Source organism: Acartia tonsa, chromosome 10 (genome assembly GCF_053477335.1).
Source record: "Acartia tonsa isolate MP-2025a chromosome 10, ASM5347733v1, whole genome shotgun sequence".
NCBI lineage: Eukaryota > Metazoa > Arthropoda > Copepoda > Calanoida > Acartiidae > Acartia > Acartia tonsa.
Genome location: NC_137269.1, coordinates 28,570,547 through 28,592,063, shown reverse-complemented (window position 1 = coordinate 28,592,063; position 21,517 = coordinate 28,570,547). Strand labels below are relative to the sequence as shown.

At 31.0% G+C, this 21,517-nt stretch overlaps 1 protein-coding gene across 2 annotated transcripts in view; it reads right to left on the bottom strand.

The window, feature by feature from the left end:
- Positions 1-201: 201 nt before the first annotated feature.
- Positions 202-21,517, bottom strand: part of LOC145329787 (uncharacterized) — a 122,017-nt gene continuing 100,701 nt past the window's right edge. Inside the window, exons 9-26 of one of the 2 annotated variants that reach the window (XM_080174182.1) lie at positions 20,913-20,985; positions 20,314-20,388; positions 18,566-18,628; positions 11,513-11,602; positions 11,269-11,390; positions 10,985-11,116; positions 10,484-10,695; positions 9,363-10,165; positions 8,858-8,908; positions 7,577-7,628; positions 5,372-5,513; positions 5,064-5,120; positions 4,405-4,480; positions 3,792-3,914; positions 3,408-3,474; positions 3,068-3,199; positions 1,787-2,555; positions 202-1,579 (exon numbers count right to left, since the gene is read on the bottom strand). In XM_080174182.1, coding sequence (XP_080030308.1) covers positions 1,419-1,579; positions 1,787-2,555; positions 3,068-3,199; positions 3,408-3,474; positions 3,792-3,914; positions 4,405-4,480; positions 5,064-5,120; positions 5,372-5,513; positions 7,577-7,628; positions 8,858-8,908; positions 9,363-10,165; positions 10,484-10,695; positions 10,985-11,116; positions 11,269-11,390; positions 11,513-11,602; positions 18,566-18,628; positions 20,314-20,388; positions 20,913-20,985 — 3,200 coding nt within the window. In that variant the 3' untranslated portion in view covers positions 202-1,418. The remainder of the gene's footprint in view (positions 1,580-1,786; positions 2,556-3,067; positions 3,200-3,407; positions 3,475-3,791; positions 3,915-4,404; positions 4,481-5,063; positions 5,121-5,371; positions 5,514-7,576; positions 7,629-8,857; positions 8,909-9,362; positions 10,166-10,483; positions 10,696-10,984; positions 11,117-11,268; positions 11,391-11,512; positions 11,603-18,565; positions 18,629-20,313; positions 20,389-20,912; positions 20,986-21,517) is intronic. The other variant, XM_080174183.1, reaches the window with a different exon arrangement.

Here is a 21,517-nt window from a genome sequence, read left to right as displayed (position 1 = left end):
GGTTATTCCATAACTTTTTTCTGACACCTACTCTTCCCCCATAACTCTCCAAAAGTAGTATTAGGCAAACAACTGTCAAATTCCACCTTCAAAGAATTAAATGACAGTTACTAATCTACCGGCCATTTTTCTGAATTTCCGGACGGACACACCTTAACTTAAGAAGAGTAACTTAACAATTTTAAAAAAAAGAACATTTAGTTCGACATTCTATCTTATATTTATTTAAATTTTTCAACATAAAAATCTAATTGTTATATACAGAAATTCAATGATAAATAATATCATTACTTTTTTGTTATAATAATAATAATATTCACTATCTTGTTACATAGATATGTTAAATGCATTTTTACATAAAAAAAATGGTAGCTTTCAATTTGAAAAATGCAAAATAATAGTTTTTGATTGGAAAGATTTATAAGTTTTAAAAAAAATTTAAAAAAAAAGTTTTTAAAAAAATCATAAATGGAAAGCTAATAACAACAAAATATTAAATACTCCAAATGACTAAATAATAAATAATATTTAATAAAATTATCACATATCAAATAAATTAAACACATTAATAAAAACATAATAAGTTATGAAATATAAAATAACATTACCATAAAATATATTAACAAAAATATTATGATAGAAAAATTGGACGATTTTTTTTCAAAAATGTATAAGATAAATGTGTTTAAGGACGTCCAATGAGAGGGCGGGGGATTAAAGGGGCGTCCGCTCCCCTCCAAAAAAAAGCACCCTAAAATAATTGGGGTTGCCTATGCCTATGGGAGGAATATTATCAACTTAAATTTTGTTACTTTGCTACAGAAATTATAAAGTTGATTTAGTAAATTTAAGCCACCAAACTAAAATTAAATTTAAATTTATGCTAAAATTCAAAGTCATTTGTATAATATCATAATTTACATATTAATTATATTTTAGAGAAAATATTTCTATAGTCTATGACAATATTATCTACCATTAATTTAAAAGTTCCACATGTCACACTTATAATAAAAGTAGTTATTTAGAGCAAAAAGGTCAATTTTACACAAATTAAATGACACATATTTTCTATTTGTAAGTAAATAAGTTTTATTCAAAACTTAATGGGTTATGTTATGTTATACACTGTTAAACAAGCTAATAACCTATTATATTTTCTTAACTGCTATAATTCTTAAATTCCTATCCTAACCCTATCTTTATTTAAGTAATCTGCACTAAGTGTAAAGTTTAAATTTTTTTTAAAACAGTGTAAACAATATTTTTTTAATATTAATTTGAAAATTAAAATAGGTGTCTAAATTTAAATAAGAAAGATCTAAATCATCCAAGTTTTACTAGGTAATCTATTAAATTAGTAAACTTTAAGATACGAGCAAACATATACATATATTTTCTATTAAATATCATTAGTTTTAAACCTGAACAGATCTACAAGTAAGGACAATATCATCAGTGGACGTAAATACCTCCCCATCATCATTGTGTGTCAGCTTGGAAGAGTCAGCTGATGTTTGGTCTGTGCTACTGCTACTATGAAAGCCTGAACCAGCCATTTTGTCCAAGTTTTCACCTGCTAACCAAAGAAAATTTATATTTTAGTCTTCTTGATTATAGCAAAACACTTGATGGTAATCTAAATTAAGTTAGAATTTAGTGTGTTTACTAATGAATGTAATTAACTGTTGTTACGTCTGAAAACAAAGTAAAGTATATTTTTTAATGTAAAAAAGGCATACGTTTTATAAAAACTAATCTTGTTTTAAATATAAATTATTTTTGCCTGAACTGGACTGATGACTTGACGTGTTTGACGCGGGAGATATTGGCTTAAACTTAGTGCTGAAGCTATCCGGAATATTCTGTTCTGGCCGGAGGTAAACACACTCTGGGCTGGTCTTGCGGACCTTTCCTCCCCCGATACTTTCCTCCTGGCTATTATACAACACGTGGCACGGGGTTAATTTGGCCGGGGACGTTTTATGCTGCAGCTGCTGGCTTGTTGTATTATTAATTGGTGATGCATGCTGGCTTAAATCAGCTGAAGTCGGGATGGGGTTTTGTTGTTGTAAAAATGGCGGAAAATTTTGTTCATTTTGGTGGATTTTCTGTTCTGCCTGTATAACAGAATTATTATACTGAAGGTTAGAATGTTGAGGAGGAGTAGAGTACAACCTTGGCAAGGGTGGCGATATTGGACTTACTCCATTTTCATGGGGAGATGGGGAATTAAAGGTGGCCAAATGTTGGCCGGCTTTTGTTGTTATAATGGGTTTTGGCGCCACTTTTGGTAACTTTGTAGACTTCTTGTGGCCACCTGGCATCTGATGTACAGGAGAGAGGGAGGATGATTGTGGTTGTTGCCGCCAAGAATTTGGACCCATGCTGCTTGCTGGCAGGCTGAACATGGATCTGGACATGTCATGGTCACTACTGTTAATATGAGGGTTGGACACCGGGTGAAGACGAGTCGGGGAAAGAAGGGCTGAGAGTTGACTAGTGTATTCATTACTGTTGTGTTGCAGCTTGCCACGTTTTGGGAAATCTTCGCCCTAAAAATTAATTAGATGAAAATGTAATATTCTAGAAAGATGATATTTTTCTTATTTTCTTTAAAGTTCATATTACCTTATTTAATATATCATCCCTTTATGTTAAATAGGTCATTCTTTGGAATGGGGTATTCCTGTCCAGTTTTTTGTTTAGGAATGAATATTTCTTACCCGAGGGAATAAATGATGGACCGATAGGTCATCATTTATTCACGAGGGTAAGAAATATTTATTCCTAAACAAAAAACTGGACAGGAATATCATTCTCATTTAAACAAAAAACTCAATTTTTTAAGCTAAAATGTGGTTTAATTTTGGTTTTTAATTTTCATTTATTTCCCGGCTATGATCATTTTTATCCCTGATATCAAGTTTCTTTTAATAATTAATAAAAATTCTAAAATCTTCTAAAAATGACTACCTCTGGGAAATAAATGACTACCTCCAGAAAATAAATGAATATTTACATCCACTATTTAAGGGGTTGTTTATATGGGAATGGCAATTTATACCTGGACTGAATAAGTGTTTGCTGATCTTGGTAGAATAGCTGGGAGACATGGTTGTGATGTTACTTGTTCATTTCTACTTGTTATTGCTGCTATATTGCCTGTTAGGGGTAGTAACTTGGTTGATAATATATCCTAAATATATGTATGACTATAAGAAATAGTTAGGATGTTATATTATATCTGATTGTTAGTTTGGTAACAATAGACATTTTAATAAAATAATAGAAAGGAAAACATTTGAATATAACTTGCTTATAACCTGTAGCATAATTTTCAAAATTAACACAAAAAAAATAATTTTGCCCTCTGAAGAAAAAAAGAAAGAAATTCCAATTCTTACCTGTATTGTTTTTGGTGCAACAATATTGACTGATTTCTTCGTGTGTACATCTTTATAGTGCGGATTTCTAAAAATAAAAATGAATTTTTTCATTTCTACTTTGTAAAAATAGTAGGCTCGGTCTTTAATACTACGTCAAATCGTCAAAGTAAGTTACGAAAAATAAATCTAACTTTCGTGTCTATTATGTATTAATGAATTTTAAAATAATAAAATTGCTTGATAAAAAATTAAAACTTCATTATTTTTATATTTTACCCAAATCCCCCAAAATAAGGTACAAAAGATGCTTTGTGATGAACACTAACAGCCCCTTTTAAAAAAAAAACTAAATTGTAAAAAAAACTTCCCCCCCCCCTCAATCCTATGCATCTTTAATTTTACCTTGGTAAAGAGCTTAAAGGTGGTGGAGGGGGTGGCTGCCTGTTATTTTGTGATGATGTTGCCAGGTATAGTTGATGGTGAGGGCCGGTGGAACTGCTGGCAAGAGATCCAGAGGACTGCGACCTAATTGGTTGAAAATGTAATCACCAAGGATTTGAAAGGTTTTAGTATACTTTTCAGTGACTTCATATTATTTTTGAAATTCTTTGAGACCATTGATGGCACATATTAGTTTTATTTAATAATGTTTCAACTTGATAAACTATCCATCTATCAATCTGTCTAGTTATATAAGAATTAGTTAATTTTATTTTGTATGTCAATCTATTAGTTTTCTGTTGATATAATAATTTATCTGTCTGTCAATCTTTTCATCTATCTATGTATCTGTAATTATAATGTCTGTCTCTTTTTATTTCTTTTCGTGTATCTATTTAGCAAGATGTTCAGTCCATCTATCTATAAATCTGTTTATTCATCTCTCTATCTTATATCAGACCACCAATCTATTTATGGTTATCAATATTTCCTCTCTTCATCAATTTATATAAAGATCTTTACATGCATCTTTCAATCTATTTATGCATCAATCAATAAATATATCCAATCATACCTGGATAGAACCGGACGGAAACCAGAACCAGGAGTTAGTTTAATTGTTGTTGGAGGGTTTGTTTGTGCTGGTCCTGGCAACAATTCAGATTCTTTTTACAAAGGCAAATAAACAAGGATGACAACATTCATAAATAGCGAAGCACAACCAAATCATGAAATGAACAAACGGATGCAGTAAGTTATAGAGCAGATATTCAGTTATTATAACAAAGAAAAGAAATGGAGAGAATATGCAAAAAATCAAAGAAAATTACGAAACATTTGAAAATATGACCGACAAACAGACGGGCAAACACTGTATATGAATATTCTATGTCAAGAAAATCACATTTTCCCCATAGCGTTACGGACTGACTTTTGGACAGACTGAGTTGTTTATACAGTAGCTTCGCTACTAAAAAAAAGATTAATTATAAAAATCGAAAGACGAATAGATCCAATAAAAATTACTCTTTTTTCAATATTAAAGCTCTTTTCTAATGATACCTAGTCTAAAGTAAATAAGCACCAAAAACAATTTTTTTATGAAAGAAGTTTGTTTGTGTTCCACTTTGTGTACCAGTATCATTTATGCTCCCTTCCTCCCGGGAAAAAACATAGTTAGATTTTTACAATAAGTATTGTTGTTTATAAAATTGTATTAAAAATCTGTTCCTGTAATGGCAGGTGTCCCATAAGTAGTCACACCACAACTTAATGGACCATAGCTGGAACCTGAAATAGTTTAAGGTATAGGTAACAAAAACTAGCAGAATTTTCATGAATTTTTCAAACTCAGCAGAAAAAAATCAAATACAAATAAAACCAGCTTTGATGATTAGAAAATGTCTCTTAAAACCAGATTCTTTTTGAACCTGACAAACCGTATATATTGCCCCACTGTGCCCTGGAAAAACGATACCGTTTCTTTTTTCCTTTGTTAAATAATATTTATTTACAAATTTAGGACATAATATTTAACTTACTTTGAATATTTGCCAATGAGTTGTGCGGCGATAGAGGCGGATCTATGGGGGAGAAATGATTTCGTGGCGGCAGCGCCGGCGGTATTTGCCCTGGGGGCATTTGTCCCGCATGACTTGATACTGGTAAACCATAGTATTGGACCTAAAAAAGAGTTTTATTTAAAATAATTTAAATATTTTTTCTATATGCAAAAATTTTATATATCTTATTAAAAGATTGTATTTTCTAGTAGCAAAGCTACTCTGTATTTCATTTTGTAATTCCATCAGTCAGACCATAAGTATAACCAAGGAGTATCCAGCATACAATTTACTTGATACGTCAATCTAAATAATGCATAATTATCTATTTTTAAAGGTTTCATTTTCCATTACTTATTGATTGAAACATTTATTTTTTGGAATATTGAAATTAATCTCTAAATAGGAAACATGTCTTGATGTTTTTCTTGGGAATAAAATGTTAAATGTAGAGTAGCCCTGGCTTCTAAAAATACATCCTTATTGCAGTTTTGATAAAGGGTGTGGTTTTTATATGGTTCTATATACCTATACGTGTTTTGCTGGCAGGGAAAGAGGGGATATTGCACTTTTTTTTACTGCTCTTTGATTCGTACTTTTGGTACTTTTATTATGCCCTGAATAGGTTGAACAAATATTTTAACCAAAGTTGATTGTTAATCTACGGAAAGGGTATTTTTTAAAGGGGTTCTGTGGAATCAATCTCCAATCTTGAAAAAAACGACCACGTCTGTAAAAATCATCATTTAAAACAACTAATCAAAAATTTAAAAAATTACTCAAAATTTTTTTAAGCATGATTATAAAACTTTGGGTTATACTTAAATTTACAGTCTCCTTCCCTGTGTAAATATGTATGACTCAAAGACAAATTATTTGGCATGATCTTAGTGTAACCAAAATTATATAGAAGTATACAATAGTTTTATGATACTATAGACTGATCATTCAAAAGGATTTTTATGTTATTTCTAGTAGAAGGTAGGGGAACGGTCTTAACAGAAAGCTGTATTGATGTTAAACCCAAATCTTATAATATGAATATAATGTGATTTTTATTCAAAGACGGCAAATTCAGTATGGCTTCGAAACCGATTAATATCCGCTGGATTAGAACCGGTTCTCACCATAATGAAATATTTTCTATGGCATCGTGTTACAGCCATGAATCCACGAATATTAAAAAAAATCATAAAATTAATACCAATTTTGTTAGCCCGGGCCTTCGGCAAACGAAGCGATAAATAAATTTCGTTACATTAAAAAATGTTCCAAGTAAAGTGTAATGTATTAATAATAATCTTTTTAGTTCGTGCAACAAATTTTGCACCTTTATAGTCTCTCATGGTACCAGGGATCTGGAGATAAGACAAAGGATATAAAAGTTATCATTATGCTTCATTGGGTATTAGGGGCAAATACTAAAATTCAAAACAAACCAATGCCCAAACTAGTAAACTTTGCAGTAAATATGATTTGTATCATTTTCTGTTTATTTTTTTATTATAATTGTAACAACCATTTAAATAATTTTAAGAATAGTGTTCGAAGTTTTAAAGACATTGCTTTTAGCGACTAATTAACGAAATAATATTTTATTTACAATAAGACAAGGCAAATGTCAAGCATATTTTCTTTTTTTATTTGTAAAGTTTAATAAAATTTGCCTATGAGGCTGGTCTTCAAGATAATATAATAAAATTGAACTACATATATGCCCAATGTCCTATTCCTTTATACCTGATTTATGCATCATATTTATACAGACTTCCTTGCATTGTAATTGCATTATTAATGTCGTTGTCTTATTTGATTTTGAAAATGATTTTCAAAATCAAAATCTGCCAATTTAAATATGAAATAAAACAATTATGCCTACATCTACCATAGCAAAAACTATAGGTCAAAATATTTTGGTATAGTAAAATGTAATATAAAAGCAAATCATAAAAATATAAATGATATTAAAATTCGAGAACTAGCTGCTTCTCAATAATATTTAGGATTCCTTGGTGTTCAGAGACTTAAAATTTTCTAAATATCCTGGAAGGACATGTACAAACTACATGTAGCAGTTGTTGAACCAGTAATATTAATGTACTGTAGAGGTGATTTTGTTAATCATAATTTTTCATGAATAGCTTTATATTCCATTGTCTTGTCCCTTAAGATCTAAGGAATTACCTGGTTATACGTTTGGGCTTCTTTGCCAGCAATTTGGACGTCATCTAGAATCCTAAAATACAATAAAAGTAAATTTCAAGGCATCTAGCTAAAAAATAATAATACCTGAATAAAATTCCTTTCCAGTGCCTAAACCTAAGGCCCCATAAAGCAACAAAAAAATTTCCATAAACAAATATGTATATTAAGACATGTGCTACACTTTTTAATTTGCAGTTTTTCATTCGCCCTCATTCATCTTTCTGTAAAAGGATTTTGATACTTTAACGCAAGAACTAAATGTATGCTTACAAGCCCCCATACCTTTAAAATAGAGCGCATACAAAGTAGCAAACTAATTTAATTCTCGGGAAGGGAGGGGACATTGAATTGTGAATAATATTTAGTAAAGTTTAAAAACACATTTTATCATAAATTGGGCTTAAAACTTAGTTCAATTTCTTCAAATATCAATTGGTTAGTTTAAACAAATAGTGTCCAAGCTTTTCCGCCAATAAGTTCTAGGGTACTTTGGTTTATCATCATTGGATATATAGATAAGTATGATATTAGTCGTCAATTGTCTTATCCTTTTAGATCCCTGCTTATTTCTTATACCGTATTTAATGTTTCAATGCTAGCATTAGTTAAAGTTTAGTTTAAATGCCAAACAGTTGAAGAAAGAACATTAAAAATTCTAATAATTTTTAAAGTATTGTTTTTGATGTAGATTTTTATTCATTTGACTTTAGATCTGTGCATTTTTTAGTATCATTGTATAAATATTTTTATCCCAAAAACGTGCTAATTGCAACTTGTAAACGTAGGCGTTTTTGAGCTCAAAAGTTAGCCAAAAAAACTATAACACTTTCATTTTTATATTAATGATATACATAACAATTATTTTATTATGTAATTATGAATAGTAGATTAAAAGACTTTTTAATATTTTTATTGCTGAGCTTCTTTTGAATCTTGTTTTATGATCTGGTCTTTTTATTGTTAGTGCTAATTAATCAATTTACCGAAGGATTTTTTTTTATAAAAGGGTGTACAAGGAAAAGTAACTTAAATAAATTTATAAAAATTGAGTGTGCTTACAATCCAACGAAAAAAATTGCTATAGCAATAACACCTTCTGCAGATTAGTTAACCGGTTTAAACAGTTGTAAGCCACCAAATGAGAATAATTAAACCTTGGGTATCAGTTAATAAAAAGTCCTATGTCCCTTTCATTCCTAATTTTGCTAATATGTTTTATATAATGTAGAGAAATGTATGGACACCCCTGTATAAACTGACCTAGAATTTTTAATGTTGACACTCCCTTGCTCCAAGGACTCCAAAGCCTTCCTAAATTAAAACATAAGTAAAAATCATCATTCCAGTCGATATATTATTACTTGAATATTGCCCCAGATTTTCGCCTACTCTAATAAAATGGTCCTTTCATCTTGCTAATATAACGATAACGATACCCTCTATAATACCCTTTTGCCCCATCTACTCTCCTTCTACTGAACCAGAAAATAAGGACTATATTAGCAACCTAATCTGACGATATAATTTCCCCTTTAATAATATCTACGTATATTATTTCCATTATCATTCCAAACCATTAATCTATTTATTTCCGTCTTAACTATGGAAGATCTCAAAGTTTTTAAGCTTATGAATGTGATCTTTGGGTTCTGGTATAATTTGCATTCAAATGTGCCCTCTCTCCGTTAAAAAATAAGTGTATTTTTTTAATGTATCAGACGTATGGACTTATAGAGTAGCTGTACTGTTTATAGATGTAACTTACCTAATTTCCCTCAGATCTGCTTCATGTTGGTCCTCCTCCCTCTTTCTGAGATATTGTAAAGCCGGCTGACTACTACTAACCATCTCATTCTTGTTTATAATAGCCTCTTGTAAAATATTTGCCAAGCCAGTCATCGATTTAGACTCACCACCGTTATACAAAGAATGATTTCTAGTTGATTTTGAATTAGAATCTATAATTGGGAGACCATTTGTGTTGGTTGGTTGGTCATGCACATCAAGCCTGGCCTCGAGGCTGCCTGCCAACACACGTGCCCCTGGATGAATATCTCCAAGTGTTGTGTAGCCGCTACCGCTACTACAACTGCCTCCGAGTAACCGACCCTGTTCTTGTATATGGCTATATAAAGATGATGTCAAAGTTGACACAGGGCTTGCTCTGCTGGTGTCAGTGATGGGTTGGTTAGCAAGGCTTGCATGTGCACTGCGCAGCCTCTCCTCCTCACGTTTGACGGGACTGTAGTCAGACGGCTGGTGATGGCGCGGTGGTGACATGGCTGATGACCTCACTAACGATGCATCCTCTACTAGTCCTCCTTGCCTCAAAGGACTGGAAATCCTCTGTTGAGTGCTGCCAGTAGTTGAAACCGGTTCTATGCCAGTAACATAACCTCTCTGGGTGTTGATGATATGGCTGTTGGTAATATTTGAATCACCTCTAGAGATTGTGTATGTATTATTATGATGGGGAATTTGTGAGTCAACGGAAGCTGTTACAATGGTTGGACCAGTACCAACCCCAAGAGGTTCCTGCCCACTCATAGAGGACAAACTGGTTTCATTCTGAAATAAATCAATAGTTAAGACTTTCTAATCAAGGGGCCTTTAATCTAAACAAAAAATATATACTATAGAAATGTTAAAATACTTTTTAGGGCAATTGGATATAAAACAGGACTAAATCATGTGTAGGCCATTTTTATTGTCCTGTACAATAAAACTAAGAAATGTCCGTGGCCGGTGAACCTAAATTCCTGTTCATTTTCCGCGACGACCCGCGAAACCCAGTGTACAGTGCTATAATTTTACATAACATCCTGTTCCCCCTTCACATGATACTACTAGTATTGAGATAAAACAATATATTGCCTATTATTTTACCTTGGGTGGAGATGTAGAGTAGGGGGGTGGTGGACCCCACAACAAATTGGGTAAACTTTCATTCTGTCCCGAAACAGTGGACCCCGTCGTGTACAACTGGTGGTGCGGCTGTCCTCCATTGGATCCATACATCCCCTTTCTTAGCAGTTCTGTGACTGTGTAACAGGACATTATCTGGCGGCTTCCACCAATACCATCTTCACCATTCATTACTAAATAGAAAAATGAAACTAATTTAAATATACAATATATTACGCAAGGTGATATTTCTAATCACTTATTAGTTATGGTAAAAATGATGGAGTAATGGCTCATCTTATATTTCATAAAGTTGCAAATTTACAGACAGTAAATTTGTCAATATTTTCAATAAATTAATAAATAAAACATTTTCATTTATTTACTTGTATACAATGTATCTTTACTTGAACTTTTTGAAGTAAACATCGAAGTTACTTTACGTTAGTATTTATAGAGTAGCTTTGCTTTACTTTAGCATACCTTGTTGATTATTACTTCTAAACCCATAGATATCATCAGTGTTTTGTCGCCAGTGAGACTGCTGGCCCTGACCTCCGCCGCTGCTAGAAGCACTGGAAGGCAGACGGGTTGCGGCCATTCCATTTCTTACTCCTGAAAATTGGATTAAAAAAAATAGATGAATAGGTAAATAAAACATACATGACAAACAAAAGATGTATGCATAGATAGATAAAAACAGGAGTATTAACTGTAGTATTAGTAGTCATCGTATTACTAGCAGGGGTTTATAGATAGATATATACCTGGTATGTGTTGATTATAAAGCATGTAGCTGGATCCAGGAGTATTAACTGTTGTATTAGTAGTCATAGTATTACTAGCAGGGGTTGGGGTGTACAAATTGTCACATCGACGGTTCCATAGCCTTAAATAGATATATTTTTGAATATTGTCTTTAAAGTATTTATTAATTATAAAATTGTGTTTAGATTAGTTTGCTTTTGCTTCATTTATGCCAATAATTTTTCTTGTTATTAATATTTTTACCTGTAGTTTAGATAATCAATTTGTTGGCGGTTACACTGACAGTTGGAATCTGTGGAGCAATAACTTGTTCGGGAACGAGATATTCGGGGCCTGAACAAAATATCTCATTGGTTTATTATTATTCTAAGTAAAATACATAAAGAGCGGACCATAGAAAGAGAGCGAAGTAGCGGGTCTCGTTGTATTTTCACAGTAGCTTTTTTTTTCTATTTCTGGCACCTCTGACCCAGCGGGGCCAATTACCTATCCTTGCGAGCCAATCATTAACATTTGCCTAACATAAATTGAAATAACCTATCAAAACATACTGTGAAAATACGACGAAACCCTCTTCTTCGTTTTATTTCCTTATCTTAAAAAGCTTTGCTTTAAAAAACATACATACACATACATTTATACATACAGCTACTTTGAAAAAAAAATTTTACTTAAAGTTTCGGTATTTTTTTTTACTTTTTAAAATTTTATATTTTACTTGCAAAATGGTGTTTTTATTAACTAGTCTATATTACAACTATTTGTAAACCATGAAAATAATGTAAATTCTTAGTTTCATCTAAAATGATTTAGTAGTAATATAGAACAGTAAAATGTATAGAGTTTGAAGAATATTTTTTTAGAAAAAAGTGTGTCTATTCAAAGAAAAGTATTTTAGAAAGTAAAGCTTTACACCCCCCAAAAGAAATCTGTGATTTTTCAAGGATTTGTAATATTTTTTTCGTGGATTTTGTGAAAATCTTTGGATCAGGTCTAATGTTAACGAAGATATTTTTTTGTAACTTTAATGACTGCTGATTAGCAAACCCCTTGCAACACTGGATATAGAATAGATATTGTAAATTTATGATGCTAATATAATTCTCAGGTGTTGGTCAATAAGTTCATTAGTGTTCAGGGGAGGGAATGGAGTAAATAATCTAGAATATACAATACAAATTAAATGATTTACAGGAAGTATACGGCCAGAGAAAATGCGCGTAAAAATGTATTTTTTAAAGCTGAACCTTGAGCTGTTTGTTCTTGAGCAGTCTTCAAAGTTACCAAAAATATACTTTTTCCTATATTAAACTTGATCCAAACCTTCTATTCTACCCAAAAAGTGCATCAACTTTGTATTCCCTGGAATATTATGTTTTCATTTCTCCACTTGACCTACTTAGTCACAAACAAATCAGACGTTTCCATATTGTCAAAAATAATTTATTTTTTAAAGCTATCTTTAAAATATTATATATAATCATATGGACTGATAAATTTTATATGTTTTTAAATATAAGCAGCCATTTTTTTAACAGATCAAAAAATATTAGGTAGTATTTTTTGGAAGTATGACAATCAGTTAGAACCTACATAAATGACCTAATCATAATAAGCTGTGCTACTTCAAAGCAAAATGTTTTTTTTCATTATTTAGAAAAAAAGAGTTTCATTTTAAGTAATACTTCTATTTTTGGTTAAAAGCTAAATAAAATAAAGGATATCTATTAGTATGAACACTTCCAAAATCAAATTAAAACTTTTCCAGTAATGTATAAACCTGTAAGAAATCAGGTTAAAAACCCAGTAAAAAGATAGCTAGGTTAAAATATGGTTTCCATAAAAGTTTATCAGAAATGCATATATAGAGAACCCACACTATTGCTGATTACAACTTTATTTTGAGAAAACAAAAGAGTTCACAAATAATGGATAGGCTATCCCAAATTGAAAAAAATGCCTTTAATATTTTTTAGATCTATATAAAATATATCAAAGTAAAAACAAAAGTATCTTAATTAATAAAAGAAAAGTTCAAAACAATAGTTTTTGGCTATCATAAAAGAAAGAAAGAGTTAAAATATTAGGAAGTGTAGGTATATAAATGATTTAGTCAATGTTGAGCTTTTTTTCTATATTGTTAAACATTAGTTTTTTATACTATGATAGCAATTTCTGACTGGTTTACTGTCATTTTAAGATTTATATTTTTTTCATTTTAAATACTGTCAAAAATTTCTTTTTTTTTAAAGCTTTTTTTAAAGAAGGTTTTTAATAATAAAAACATTTCTTTTGTGTGTTTGAATTAGAGTAAAAGCTTTTGAAATATGTTAAAATCTTGAAAGGTTTACATTTAAAGCATTTAGAATTATGTTATTCTTGCATAAATGTATTCTTTTTTTCCGGAAAAATGTTTAGAGTTTTTACATTTATACTAATGTTCTTTTAATTTTAATTTCTGAAAAAAATTGAAAAGATTTTGAAAAGTATGAAAAGTACAAGGAACATGTATGACAGGTGCTGGAAAAAGGACATAAAATCAAATAGCCACTAGTTTCACTGTAATTTAAACACCAGATCTGTCAATTTGGTTTATTTGCAGCTGAATTACTAATAAATAATATACATTTTTGCAGATTTTTTAAAAGTTTGATATAAAGTTGTTCTGGAATAGTTTGTTTGATACACTTGTGTGTCAACATGGGAGGGATGAAATTGTTGAAATTCTAGTTAAACTTTCTCAGAATAAGAATTGCTGGATGGATGACATAATACAGGTGACAGATTAGAGGACATTATATTTGGACCTCTATAAGTCTTTATAAAAGATAAATCATTTAATATCTTACAAGCATTAATCATATTTTAGCAAGGTGGACAACATTCATGGTAAGTTAAAAATTAAATGAATAATGGAGACAAAGGCACAAAGTGAGTTATTGTTTAAATATGGATTGGTCAGCAATCTATCTTAAAAAGCAGCCAAGAAAATGCATTCACTGAAAATAATTTCTATTAAAACCAGGGCCTCATATATAGACTAATGGACCAAGTAAGTTGGGAAGAAAATGCCCATTTACTATAGAGATTTTTAACAACCCTATAATTTCTAAGAAAATAAGAAACAATTCTCTATTAATAATAACTGTACATACTTTATGCCTTCTATAAGTTGAACACAAAATTTTGATAACTTCAACTGAAAAGTTTCTGTTTTTTCAATTGGACTTATGCATACTAATGCAAACTATACATAATATGAAATCCTAAAATACTCATAAAAGCTGAAAAATGTCTTAACAAAAAAAAAACGATTCCTAGTCTATAAAACTTTAGCTGCCAGTTGATTAAACTTTTGCTGCCACTTTATAGGAATTTTTAAAATTATTTTTAAATCGTGCTTTTCGATAATTACCTAATATGAAGAAATTTATATTCAGTATGTTTAATTTTTAAATTGTATTTATATATTTACTCTTCTTATTTTTATTCTATTTATCTGATAAACCATACTTTTATCTAACCATCTATTTAATTTATTTCACTATTTACTAAGTATATTTGCGATAACTTTTATTTAATAGATTCTTCCAATTTTTAACATTTACAAAACAGCCTGCTTTATTGCTTCAAGATCCATGTCAGATCTATATAAGAAATAAATGTCTATAAATGAGCTCAAGTTTTCCAAGGAATAAATGTTTAAAACTCATAGTGCTCCAATAATCATCATTAAACTCTCATTGACCAAAGCGATAAGACCTTTATTCTATTTGTTTATGGAATAAATAAAGTTTTTCAATCCATGTTGATATTTGATTTACATTGAAGTATTTAATCTTGATTTAATAAACAAAAAATATACGTTCATAATATAGAAAATCTAAGAAAACTCTGTTTTAAAAGAATTCGATTGTGGTGACACTTCTGTAGTGTTCAAATATTAAAACTAAAATTTTAATCACATTAACCCTTTGGTGACGGTAATATAAATAAAAAATATAATTGATGAAATCTTTTCAAAATCATTCATAATATTAAATATTTACTTCTTTCTTTTAGAAAGTAATGGCGAGGGAGGAAAATTGAAATAGAGAAATAGTTATGTACTTATAGAAAACTAGCCAATAGTGAGATAGGTATATCGAGCCAACTATAGTATATCTATATAACCATCTATCTTTCTAGTCTTCTTTCTATCTATCCATCTATCAAACCATATAGAATTATTAAAAGATAATTGTAAGTAAAATTATTCCCAATATGTCTTGATATTTGGGGATTTAACATCCCCTATACTCGATAATGTAGTCATCTATGTATTAGTCCCTCCCCCCACCCAGAACGTGTGCACGCTCTTGGGCCTGACTGATATGTTTGCTAAGTTCTCTTTATTTTGATTCTGAACATAAGATTTTACCAGGGAAGGAGGGGACAATAATCTCCAAAGTTTTATAATAGAGTTTTCTTATAGCTAAACAACATTAGGGACTTTTGAATTTTGATTGGTTGGCTCATAAATTTTAGTTTCCAAACGTTTTGATCACTTATAGTAATCTATATTTTTTTATTTTATTTATCTTCATTTGGGATAATTATTAATTTATCAGCGATTACCTTATCCCTTTAGATCCCTATATTTTACTATTGAGAGGATTGATGGAAGTTTCATTTACTTTAAAAGCATTTTAAGCTTTCAACATCTATCTTTATATGTTAGATGGAAAGGGTATAACAAATCCCTTAACAGGAAAAGTTAAAAGCAAATGTAAAGTACCACAAATAATAGATGAAATTGAAATAACAAAAATAGAAAAACGTACACTAAGCAATTTTTGAGCCTTCATTATATCATTTAATTTGAATGTGAATTGAATACGACCAGAACTTGGTCATTAATAACCTTTTAAAAATATGACATATGACACTTTTTTTATTTTTTAGGGGTATGTCTTTTCTTCATGTGTCCCCCTTACTGGGGCCCACACCTTCTTTTTCCTAAAACTGCATGGATTTTTTCTGTCCCCAAAATAACTTATCCTTAAGTGGAACACTTATACACGAAAATCAACCCTACCCCCCCCCGCCCCATTATTTCAAATTGCTATCAAAATACTGGGTTGAGGGTTGGTTCTGTGCTCACTAGGTACATTGGGATTTTACACTAGTCCCCAAAGTTTAATAATAACATTTTCTTATTCGTTTGCTTAACAACTATGAGGACTTTTATTAAATTTGATTGGTTGGTTCATTAAGTTCAATAACCAAACGTTTTAACCACGCATTATATTCTACAAAAGGGGTAATTTTGTGTATCATCATATGGGATGTACATCAATTCATCGGCCCTTGTCCTATCCCTTTGAATCCCAGGAATTTGTATAGTTTTGGTCACAGGTTAATAATGAGATAGAAACTCATGATCAAATAATATTAATTAGTTACAAACAAACAAACAAGTAGTAATTAATACAGTTCTATATTGTTTAATTTAGTCACGGATCTTCAGGCATAAGACATTAGAAAATAATATAATGTTCATCCCAAATGATTTATTTATTAAAACGATTAAAAGATTAGACAAACTAATCAAATATTGATATAAGTAAACTAAAGCTTGCGAATGAAAAAAAATAAAAAAATTTTAATTTGAATTTGTATGATATAGTTTATGTCTAAATATTTTTTTAGTACTTCAAATATTTCTTAATATGTACAAAACACAGAGATGTGTATACAACAATATTTCTTGAGTTTTAAAATTAAGATATATAGGACATAATAAGGATCAAGACTTGCAACTCCATATTTTTACTTTCTAACTTCAAAGTAAAATATATTATTTTTCAGTATTAATAGAACTCATTAATGATTATAACTTTGTTTTAATTTATTTTGTCACCCTTGTTTCTTGATTTATATTTAAATGCAGTATTTTGATGATCTAAGATAAATTCGACATAATGCGCATTTGTATGACTGTCTAATTCTATAATTATCAGGGGGTGGGGGGGGGGGGGGCATTACACTAGCAATTAAACCAGTACCCAAAATCTAAAGCTCTTATTCGTTGCTTAAAAACTTTGGGTACTTCTATTAGATTTTCATTTTTTGTCCAATAAGTTAATGTTCAAAAGTTTCAACGACTTGTAATCTTCAAAAGGTGAAATTTTGTCTATCAACATTAGGATAGCAAATCAATTAATCATCCATTGTCTTATACCTGATAATTACATATATACTCAAATGGTAATGCATAATTTATGCATTATACATTTAGAATTTTTTTGGGGGGAAGTTTGAAGCTTTTTTAGCTAGTAGCAAATATTAAGATAGGACGCGGATGCTAAGTACACTTTCGGAAACTAAAATCCAGTACATCTGCGCCGAACTATCTGGGCAGGGAAGGAAAAGTAGTACTGCCTGATTCCTTTCCAAGAATTTTTAGATTGAAAAAGAGCCTAAAACCATCACAGAACCTAATAAGATTCCAAAATCGTCTAAACAATTTGCGTTATCTTAACGGTCTTAATCTGTCTTTAAAAACCATAAAGGTTTGCTCTAATATTTCTAATATTTCAAGAACTTTATTTCATAATGGCTTTTAACGTAAAGTATGATATTGAACATCCCTCTACTTAGAACATTAGAACATACATAGTCCCCAAAGATTTGTTAAGTGTTCATTAAATTACATAGACGAAGATCCAATAGACCAAGAATGTACACAAGATTAAAAAGTTCAAAGGCAAGTAAGAGTAGGTTTAGTTTTGTATATTGCAATAAATAAATCTTATTTAATGTATATGCAGAATTTGAAGTGGACCTTCATTTCAAATCTTAGGTTCTGTACAAAATGAAACCCAAAATTAACCTTGAATCAAATCTAATTAATCAACACCTCGTGTGCTTAAGTTATGTATTTGACTTTCAAGCAGAGGCGTGCAGAAGGGGGAATGGATACACCCTGCTGAGTGTCCACCCCTCAAATATTTAAAATACATCAATCTTGTTGTCTGTAATAAACCCCGCACACCCTACACCGAATAGAATTTGGTTTAACGTGAGTGTTAAAATTTCTCCCCTAGCTAAACCCTCTGCACGCCACTTATCTTAAATATAAATCTTAAATATATGGATAGAAAATTCTGATTACAAAAGTGTTACGAGTAACCCTAGGAATGTATTTTTCTAATCTTTATCTAATATATTTTTGCCCTAGAGAATAAAAAATGTGCTATAGCTCCTTACATCCATGTAGCAACTTAGCCAATTTGAACAAAAATAGCCACAAACCTGCAATAGAGGGATGAACACTGGCTATCCAACTGTTCCAAGTATCTTTTCTTTCTTTCATGACTAAATAAAAACAGTATAAATACTAGGGTTGGGCCGGATAGTTTTTTGGCCGGATACCGGATACCGGATATCCGGCTGATTTCAAATGCCAGATATCCGGTATCCGGCCGGATATCCGGCATACTACCGGATATCCGGCCGGATAACCGGCCAAATTACTGGCGTCTTATTATATAAAACTGGCTGCTACGCCCTTAGAGGCCTCTAGGGGCACTTGGGGGGGGGGGGGATTTGAATTTGATAACCATTTTTTTGTATTTCAGATTTAAGAGAGAAAAAAAAATTTTGGGGTTGGAATTCTTTTAGGGGAGGGCTGACGCCCCCTTATTTTAATATTTAGTTGAAAAATTAAATAAAAATATTTTTTTGGAGGTTTTTTTTCTAGGGGCGATTTCTCTTGGGAGAGTGGTGCTACCCTTCCCCAAAATAGTTTTAAACCTTCCCAGGGCGTGTGAGAAGCTACCCTGTAAAGGAGAACCTGATCGGTTCAGTGGTTAGCGAGATCCTTCAGTACAGACAAACAGATAGACATCCTGTTACTTTATTATAAGAATTTAGGTTAAAACATAAAAATTATGTAACTATTAAATGATCTTTCTTCTAAGCAATTAATCTAATAAACTATTTCTACCCTCAATCTGTAATATTAACCCCTGTTGGAGGATGGGCGGGGAGGTGGCATTGTATGCATGCCACCCTTCCCCCCCTGTGCATTTTCTGTGTATTAAAGGTCGAAGGCTATAACTAAGTGACTTTTAAAATATGGGTATGACACATAACTGAGAGTTGGAATTTTTTGAATTCCTCCTTCCTGGCGGGCACAGGATGCCAGCAAACCTGGCAAGGTAATTCAAGTAAAAGTAAAAACATTTTTTTTACTTAAACAAAGCATATCATGTTATCAAATACTTAAATATTCTATAGTCGTACATCCTCATATGAAATATAGGTATTCAAGTCGATTTCAGGTTCCAGGTATAGTCCTGCAAGTCCTAAACCTCCAGGTCTCCAGAAATCTTTAAACGGTTCCTGTGACAGCAATTTTTGACTTGGAGACTTCAAATTTTAAACTTAGGCTTTTTATATGTCTTCATGTCATATTACAATTTCCTAAAATCTGTTTCTGTTTACCTGCCGACCGCCAGTTTGCAGCTGGCAGCTGCCAAGTACTGCTGCCCCCGCCAAAAATTTATGTATTGAGATTTCTAATATAAAATTTACATAAAGATAAACAATTTCAGAAAAAATTGTTCTTCTAGCTTCAATAATGAGAAAATTACAGCCAATTATAATTTAAAAAAGCAGAAATTTTTGTTGTAAAATATAAAATATTATATTGCCGGATATCCGGCCGTATAGTTTCAATATCCGGTATCCGGCCGGATATTGAAAATGGCCGGATATCCGGCCGGATATCCGGCCTTACCGGATATCCGGCCCAACCCTATTAAATACTATAATAGTTCATTTATAATAATTTATATCTTTAGTAATAATTAACCCAAGACTATGGCGCAACCGTTTTAGTAGGTAATGGGTTTAAATCTGACTCCAAAGTGTGTTACGAAAAAAAAAGAGTTTTACCTAATGCTTCTTTGTGATATTAATAGTAAAAATAGTGGGAATGTCTTGGTTAAAAACAGATGCAATGTTTATTATGCAAAGGTAGAACAAAAAAGATTTACCTTAAAATTTGATAGACAAGCATACAAGAAAATATAGACACCAGGATTCCAATTACTGATAGTCCAAACATTCCCCTGAAATAAGATATTCATTATCTGTCTATTAGTCTTCTATTTGTCTATCTGTCTATCTGTTTGTCTGTCATCCTGTCGATCTATTTGAATATTCGTCTCTTAATTTGTCCAGCAGTTTATTTATCTATCTTTTAGTCTCTCAGTTTGTCTATCATTCTAGCTCATTGTCTATCAGTATCTCTATTTGATTAATATACTATTAATCTGTCTATATGTCTCCCTCTTTGTCTACTAGTCTATATAATTGTCTCTCAGTCTAACTATTTGTCTATCAATGTGTCTACTTGTATATCCGTCTGTCTATTTGTCTATCAGTCTCTATATTTGATTATCAGACTCTTACTTTGTATATCAGTCTATCTGTTTGTCTATATCTGTTAATATCTATGAGTTTTCTATTTTCATATTCGTGTATTTATTTATCTAATCGCCAATCTATCTATCTAAATGTCTATCTGTATACCTACTTGTCTATCAGTGTATCTTTTTGTCTAACTATTAAATTATCTATCAAAGTTTTGTACCTCAAACAAGAATAAAGAGTTCCATGAACAACTTCACAATCAGAAGTTCCTGTGAAGATGTACCTCATGGTGGCTAAAATAAAAAATAATAATAATTTAGGATTAGAATATAATATATTAGCAAAAGGTTAAATTAATGACGATCTATTTAAAGGGATAATAATAAGAAGGGATAATTTGAAGTAACCTAAAACCAAGCACGAAACCTTCCCTAAAACAGAGCTCTTAATCACTTCAGTTGTTAGCGACAATTCAGATAACACGATTAAAATTTAAATCAAGAAAAGAAGCCTTTCACTAACAGGTTTTTTAGTGTACAAAACTAGCTTAACAGATAGTCGGACAGAAACATAGACATGTCTTTAAAATAAAACTTGTCTTTTATCGCACAATTTAAAGGAAAATCCCAATAATTGGTTAAGGTTTAGTTACCTAACTTAACAATAGACATTGTTAAAAGTTTTACTTTGATTTATCCAGGTAACTCAGGGAAGGGGAGGGGACATTATAATGTAAATTTTACTGGTACCCAAAGTTTTTAAACACAATCTCTCATTCATATGCTTGAAAACTTTGGATTCTTTTTATTAAATCTTGATGTACTG